The 8,511-nt window shown below is 38.6% G+C and overlaps 1 protein-coding gene across 5 annotated transcripts in view; it reads right to left on the reverse strand.

Annotated features, from left to right (window-relative positions):
* LOC137970136 (lipoyl amidotransferase LIPT1, mitochondrial-like) overlaps positions 1-8,511 on the reverse strand; it is a 41,468-nt gene extending 32,957 nt beyond the window's left edge. For 3 of the 5 annotated variants that reach the window (XM_068816623.1, XM_068816626.1, XM_068816625.1), the window contains exons 1-6: positions 8,338-8,511; positions 6,921-6,979; positions 4,053-4,116; positions 2,261-2,281; positions 1,527-1,616; positions 1-115 (exon numbers count right to left, since the gene is read on the reverse strand). The exon at positions 1-115 is cut by the window's left edge and continues 43 nt beyond it. In XM_068816623.1, coding sequence (XP_068672724.1) covers positions 1-115; positions 1,527-1,616; positions 2,261-2,281; positions 4,053-4,116; positions 6,921-6,979; positions 8,338-8,418 — 430 coding nt within the window. In that variant the 5' untranslated portion in view covers positions 8,419-8,511. The remainder of the gene's footprint in view (positions 116-1,526; positions 1,617-2,260; positions 2,282-4,052; positions 4,117-6,920; positions 6,980-8,337) is intronic. The other 2 variants (XM_068816624.1, XM_068816627.1) reach the window with 2 other exon arrangements.

Raw genomic sequence — 8,511 nt, forward strand, 5'->3', positions numbered from 1 at the left:
CTTCAACATCCAGTTTCCATCTCTCTCGTAACACTTCCACAATTAGAGCTAGGTTTTCTTTCCTATTGTACAACTTTCGTGGTGTAAAGAATGAAAAGTTGACATTGCCTAAATCCTGCACATTTGAGAAGTAAAACAATGTTATTGCTAAAAGAAGCTACAGTATGTCACCACAGGGAAACAAAGAAACAAAACAAATACATGTCGTAAAAAAGGTTGCCGTTATTCATTGTGGTGAGGTACAACAATAATAAAGTATTCTCGTTTGTCTCACAATGTGGTCACTTGTGACGTAGATCGCGACATTTCGACTGCATACTGCATACGCGTAACCAGTCGACTTCATTGCCTGATGAAGACTAGCAGTATGCAGTTGAAACGTCGTGATCTACATCACAAGTGACCACATCGTGAGACAAACGAGAATACTTTATTGTTAAAACAAATATATTAACCATTTGACGCCCAAACCAGCCTAAACTGGCCAGACGTATTAATTACTCTCACTGTCTAAAGCCAGACAATTTTACTGGTCAATGGGGAACTACTGAACTGTCCCCCATTGACAAGTAAAATCCTCTGGCGTTAGAAAGAGTATTACAATCTATCAAGCCTCACTCTCAGAGATCAATGGGTTAAAACAATCAAGTCCTCTGACTTCAACAACTGCTGGTCTCAGGCTCCTCGGTAGTCCCTGGCAGGGGAGGATCAAGGATTTTTCTTAGGAGAGGGGGCACCACTAAAGAATGGTGTAGCTGACTGGTGAGGGTTTTTTTTTTTTTGCAGGATACCAGTTGTAATAGAAAGCTGCAGGTCATCTAAGGAGGGGAGGGTGCACAGCCCCTGCACCCTCCCACTACACTGTAGATCTGCACCTGCCTGGTTTAAGACATTCTCACCTAAAGCACCCTCAATCAGCAAGTGAAATCATCTGGCATCAGCCAGAGTAAAATCTATTAGTCTCACTCTTAGGTTGGGAAAGGTTAAAGGGTTTGAATGGACCTGGATATAACTTGCTAAATATCAATACAGCAAGGCTGAGGTTTGAGATGTTCTTGTCAAGACCAAACATTGGAGGTACATGTAAATAAGTTGTTTATGTTATGGATTTATTTAGTTATGATCACATTCACTAATGCAAGCAGTTATGACAATTTGTTCATCATTTGAAACTACTGCTTAGGTCTGGTGGACCAACACACAGTCTACAATGTACATGTATATCAAAAAATAAATTACCGGTATATGTATTTTTCAGTCAAAATAAATGAATGCCATTAAATTTTGGCAAAGTAATTTTTTTTTGATATTCTCAAGAACAAATGGCCAAACAAATGTGAATGAACACAGAGAAGAGACACTTTGCTGTGGGAATTAATTTGCATGAGTCATAATTGGTATACAGGCATTATGGTAGAATAATGCCAGCTGGCACTTAGCCAATAAGAGCACTCATTATATCTGCAACAAGCACTGGTCAACCATAGAGTAATGGGTTCCTGGTTTCCTCTTGAGCTCATACATACATGGTAAACTGTTCCACCTCCACTCTTTCTCCTTGCCAAGAGCACATTGCTTTCTTGTACACGTTTCACACAACATTCAGCCCATGGATTCTAAAGAAAGGACACAATGATTATGGATTGTATGAGAGCTTGTTTGAAAGACTCAGGAACCCTACGAGACCATAGACATGGTTTAGAGGTGTTTGGTTTGTGTCGTAAATGATCTACAGGTTAATCCAGGGTAGTCAAAGGAAACCAGCTGCAAGCAAAAATTGCTACCCAACCTTAAATGTAACTAGAACCCTTACCACACAGCAATAGATCAAGTTCTTAGCTTTAAAGAGTAGCTCTCTAATGTTAATGCAAAGTATCGTGAATCTCATGAATCACATAGCCACTTTGGACATAAAATATGTTGGTAACCGTAATATTATTATTTAAACCAGCTGTGGATGATTACCGTAGGGCCAACAGGATTGCTGCCAGGATTCCATTATGATGCCATCAAAGCCTCTTAACGGCCTGCTGTTGAGGGGTTTTGATAGCATCCAGTGACTAGTGGTGTACAAGTATCTCGGCTCAACTGGTCTGTCAGCCCCTGCTTTTCACTTTACCTGCTGCCCATTGGGATCACTGTGGCAGGAGCTCAAAAATAATATTATTATTGAAACCCACAAATATAACAATCTGCTGCAAGATACACTGTAGCTGGTATTTACTTGTGATTGCATTTCAACCGTCAACAAAGGTATTACCTGATGTCGTCCTATCACAATCTGAAAATGGAAAAAGAAGAAACTATAGCAGAGACGTACAAGTGTCAAACCAAAATTAATTCAGATTAGTTTGCAGGTACAGTAAACACCCCCATATAAGAACCTAGATTTTTCCAATTTAGGCTATGAGCCAGCAAATTGGGTTCTTATAAAAATGCTATTTACAGTTACTGTACTTTTAGTCTAGTTTCTTAAATTGATTCTTATTTCCACAAAATATATAGATCTACTCTATTATATGGTATGACTGATTTCATCTGATGAGGACATCTGCTGATACCTCAATATTTCATTACCATGAAAAATAAATTTTGCACAAGATCTGAGCAGTTTAACCCTTTCCTGCCATAAATGCCATTGACACTTACAGATTTTACTCTGTCTAACGCAAGACAATTTACTCGTCAATGGGGAGGCCCTCGGCTGTCAAAGGGTTACAGTGCAATTTGATCCAGTCACCTGAAATTTCAAGGTCATTTTCTAAAATACATGTAGGAACTCGTTTATTTTTTTAGGCTAACCTGGTTCTTCTGTAAGGATGGTCTAAAATGAAATTTATAGCCTAACAGGTTCTTAAATTCTAGGTTCTTACATGCGAGTGTTTGCTGTAGTCATGGACTCAACTCCTAGCCCAGTAATGACAATACACTTAACTTGCCAGTAATCCCTCCCTGGTAGCTGGTTTGAGTAATGAACCTGACTGTTGTCATTGTCAAAATGAATTTTATAAAATACTCAGGATAGTACGCATACTGTCACTGGTCAATAAACTGTGTTTAGATGAGAGTATGTAAACATGGCTGTGACATCACTCGAATTTTGATTGGTACACTCATGTTTATTTCGTTAAATTTGATAAGGATGACAAAGAAGTAATTGGAACATCTAAGTTTTGATTGGTTGGTAGGAAACATGAGCGTGTATCAAGAAAATCTGTTTCAATCAAGAAGCCTCATCTAAACACTCTTAAAGACAGGCAGTTGGGAGAATTACCAACAGTTATGCCCTGTCGCAAATTCTACCAACTTCCCCCATCCCCGTGTTTAGATGAGGCTATGTAAACACAGAAAAAGTCCTCTACTGCTTCAGTAATGTAAATTAGGTTTCAAAGAATCTGTCTTTAATTACTCCAATTCACAGAAAAAAGTACCTGACGTCTCTGAGTAAAGTAGCCAACAATTTTCTTTGGCTGTTGGTACTAATAATGAAACCACTGCTAGCCCATAATCATGTGCACATACTCCTGCAGCTTGGTCACATACTCTTCACACATCACACGATAGACCAGATAAAGGCAATAGGGAATATAACGCTTCTCTTTGCAACAAATTAGTGTGTGGTTTAAATTCAATCTGAACCCAAGTACATGTATTTTCCGCTGATTTTGAGTGAACATAACGATCTAATCATTGCCATCACTCTAAGCTAAATAATAAATTATATAATCTAGTGGCCAATTCTAAACTCAGTATTTCCTTTTCCTTGTTTTTCATTTGACAGTCAGAGAAAAGCCCGAGTTCATGCAGATATAATGCATCTAGTATTATATCAAATGTTTTTCGTTGAGATGACAATAAAGGTCAGGCTGTAGCGGTCGGCTTGGCATTGCTACCAATGGTGTGTAAGAAATTCTTAATTGACATGAACCCAATGTATGTTTATTAACTTGCAATGTTGTATCAACATCTTAATTTGAAACCAGAGTAGTGCACACTTTTCATCTTCAGAAAATTCTGGTTTACAAACACCAAGTAAACTTGGAAAGACTTACTGTTGGTTCATTCCTCCACAAGAAGAGAATTCTTTTATTTGTTAAGTCAGCATTTAGATAAAGCCTACAACATAACAAAGACAAAATTAAAAAGCTTCAAGGTTAGTTATGTCAGCTTTTCGCAAAAACTAAAAAAGAGCAGGGCTGGCACAGTAACTAACCCCACTCGCCTTCCAACAATGTGGCCAAGATTAATTCCCTGAGTCTAGGCCAAATGTGTGTTGAGTTTGTTGCTTCTCTACTCTGCCCTGAGAGGAGTTTCTCTTGGTACTCCAGTATTCCCCTCTCACCCAAAAGGCAACATTTCGCTTGATATGTTTTGATTCACGGTTCACAAGTTAGCAGAGCAGTCCTGCTCTGCTACATGTATGTAAGCTTGTTACTTTCAATACAGATATTATTCCTATTATTATTATAATTATTATTATTATTATTATTATTATTATTATTATTATTATTGACACTTTTTGATATCCTGGTTTTACATGATCAATAGCATAACAAGACTAGTCCTAGGCTATGCTATATAATTTACAAATATGAATGTTCGGTTAGATTATTCCTTTCAACGTTCTGCTCAGTTCCTTTTATCTCTTATAGGTATAAAAGTTCTTAACTACTTCAAAGTTTTGTGATATGATCCACTTCTGGCTTTTCATTATTAGATATTGCGTCTCTTCTTCGTTCTTCCGTGTTAAATGCTCATTGAGATCGTTCTTCAGGCTTTGGTGGTATTCTGCTAGGAAATTGAAAACTATATTTACTTGGTTGACCTTGTAATCAGGGTATTGATGTTAATACCCGCCCTTAGTTTTATTTGTATTTTATTCTGTATTTGTCTTGCTTGGTCTTCCACCTATCTGATATCAAGCCTATACCGCAAACCGTTCCTTCGATGAGTAGCCATGTCTTCTTCTCCTTGTCCATATTATTATTATTATAGTTTACATTGCTATTAATTGCTTCTTTCAATCTCCTTGAACCGGGGCCAATCTTTGGTCCTGAGGTACCAGGGGACTTTTTTGTTTGATGGACAGAAACCTGCTCAGTATGTGCGCCGTTCCTAGGAGGACGATCTTTTGCAGCTCATTAATGTTGCTGGTTCCAGGGATCTTTCCTAAGTTCTGGTCCATTCCCTCTCTAATAAGTCCCAGCGCACCAACAATAACTGCCACAGTCTCTGTTCTCATTCCCCACATCCTCGCAATTTCGATCTCAAGTTCGTTGTACTTTGAAAGCTTTTCAATGACTTTCGTTGAGGTGTTTCTGTCGGCCAGTACTGATACATCTACAAGTTTGCAACATCGGTCAGCATGGTCTTTGATCACTATATCAGGCTTATTCGCTGACAGTTCCCTATCACTATTATTATTATTATTATTATTATTATTATTACTATTGTTATTATTATCATCATCGTCATCTTCATCATCATCATCATCATCATCATCATCAGTAGTAATAAAAAAATATATGTATAAATTGTAGATCCAAAGTTAGAGTGTGTAGCAAGTTGGTCAGGTTGGTTGGGCATGTGGCAAGTGGTTGAACTGGTTTGGTGCCGAGGGGGAATCGGAGGAGGCATGTTCGGATGAGGTTGAGGGTGTACTGTGAGCTTTGTTGCAAGTATAGTGTGAAGTGTGCTGATGTGCGTGGTATAAGGAGGTTCCGGATAATGTGAGGGTGTCAGAGGACAACACAGAAGATGGAACATCCACACATAAACTGTGGTGTATCAAGCAGCTCAGGGGTGGATGTTTGTCCACTTCTTGGTGCCTTGGGATAGGAACATGTCGATCAAAGAAGATGCGAAAATCATCATACTCTCTTCTAGCAAAGGAAATCAGAAAGATGTATCCAGTGTCGACAAAGATTGTGCCGTTGGTGGTTGGTTTTTGTGGGTGTGGTGTCTGGTCAGTTGGAGGGTTTTTCGAAAGATCTTGGGACTCCAGATGTGTTTGGAGGAATTCAGGCCTCTACAGTCGTAGGGACCACTCTGATCCTCTAGCAGAGGCCTGCAGAGTTTTAATACCATATACTTGCTGGTTGTCCTAATCACAAAGTCAAGAATATTATTATCTTAGATACAATACAAACTTACATTACGTATTATCTTAGATAAAATACAAAAATATTATTATTTATGTTACCATTACTAACCCATTGACATCCAAAAAGGCCGAAACTGGCCAGACTGGACAGACAGTATTTTACTCTGTCTAATGCCAGACGATTTTACTCGTCAATGGGGAACCCCTGGGAGTCGATGGGTTAATCACTCACTGAAAAACTATGTCCCCATTAACCCAATGACATCCAAACCCGCCGAAACCCGCCAGACTAAATATTTTACTCTGTCTAACGCCAGACGATTTTACTTGTCAATGGGGAACCCCTGGGAGTGGATGGGTTAAAACCCAATGACATCCAAACCGGCCGAAACCGGCCAGACTTAGTATTTTACTCTGTCTGACGCCAGAGTATTTTACTCTGTCTAACGCCAGACGATTTTACTCGTCAATGGGGAACCCCGGAAAGTCGATGGGTTAACATTAATTTTATATTGTCACAAGAACATAACGTCACCTTGAAGCGTGTTACATGGAACTCTTTTCCTTTGAACAAAGCTGGGGATTTTAGAACACCAATTTTATGCCTAAATATGGACACAAATAAGATTGAAGCTGCATGCGCAGGAAAATGCACAAGCTATGTTACATCCAAATACGACAATTTTCAAACTCAAAAACCCCAGCTCTGAACCAGAGTTAAACACTTCAAGGTCACGAGCTTCTGATAATGTTTACAACGTTTGGTTTTAAAAATTATCGTTATGATAATTATACTGGTCACTGGAAATCTACATACCAATCTTCAAAAGCCAAGTTTTCAAAGGGATTGTGAGATAAAGATCTATACACAGAGACCTGACAAAATCAAAATAGCACACTGAATTACAAATTTTGTAATCATTTAATGATTCATAAAATGCAATGCAGAGTTGTATTTAAAATCCTGGATGCCTGCGTGAGATGTGAGTGGTAAAGCTGCGGAATAAAAACGTTAGTAATCCACTGACAAAAGAAATCAATACCAAGGAAGACAACCAATAGACAACTTTAAAGTTTACAGTGTCAATAACACTTAGCACTGCCATAGTGTAATTAATTTTGACTTCAATGATGCTGAAGGGCATGGAGCAGTTAAAACACAACAAAACTCTGTTCATCATTGCCACATAAACTAGTCCCATCATCTTGTCTGACATTAAAAGTGTCTTTTTTTAACCTTCGACTTCCCCATCCACAGACAGCCCAAACTCACAATATTTGAATGGACCAGGTTATACTTGCTCAATTTTGATTGGCCAATTAAACACTGAACCTTTGAACAGGTCTAACTTAATTGACATGTTAGCTCAGAGGTCTAGAACAGGGACAAGTAATCCAGAGGTTTACAGTGGATTGGAGTTCAAGGCAAGCTGCTAGTGACACACATAAAATGTCAGAAAAAGCAGAGCGGGATCTGCAATAGAAAGAAAGGACAATGGAATAGAAAGAGGAAAGCTGGGACAAAAAGGAGCAAATGCAGTGTGAGCAATGTGGGCAAAGAAGAAAGAGAGAGAGGGACAGAGAAATGAGATCCATTTTTCTTCACCCCGTAAGTACAAGTTAGCCACGTATATATCCAATACCCTCGGGTATATAGTGTTTTCACAACAGGTCACGACAGCCATGTTGGTTTTCTTAAACAATCGAATGGCGGCCATGTTGTTGTACCCAACTAATCCTCCGAGAATTGACTTCTATTATCATGCAAACGTTTTCTTTTGTTTCAGTGGAAAAACAAGGTTACTGATCACGTGAGTGAAAACACTCAATACGTATTAGCCAGTACCAAAAATACCATAATAGTCTTTGTTTGTCCCTCCAAAACTTTGCATAAGCATTGCTTTTGTTTTCTCTTGGGACTTACAATGCTCCCAAGAGAAACTGGAAAGAATGTTTAGGCAAAATTTTGGAGGGACAAACAAAGACTATTATGGTATTTTTGATACTGCCTAATTGTTCTACAAAACAATAGCACGAATGCATAATTGATTTATAATGCATACATAATTACAACCTTACAATTTATCGCAAAATGCAGTGTAAGTCACTTTACGCACTCTCGATCTTACGAAACCTGTAGCTTTTGCTTTTCACTCGCAATTCAACATGAATACCATTATACGTAAGCTTACAATCGGGTGATTATCATATTGACATATCCAGCCTACACTGACCTCACCTTTCCAATGGGAAAACGAACGGCATCTTAAACCAATGACTTTCTTCAAAGTTGTCTTACGAGAAAGCCAACGCATATTTCGGTAAATAACGCGGGCAGACGAAGCACCAAACTCACTCTTTTCGGCAAAGCTTTCATGTTATAATAGCTTTTTGGCCGCCATTTTAAA

The sequence above is a fragment of the Montipora foliosa genome, chromosome 9 (assembly GCF_036669935.1).
Source record: "Montipora foliosa isolate CH-2021 chromosome 9, ASM3666993v2, whole genome shotgun sequence".
NCBI classification, from domain to species: domain Eukaryota; kingdom Metazoa; phylum Cnidaria; class Anthozoa; order Scleractinia; family Acroporidae; genus Montipora; species Montipora foliosa.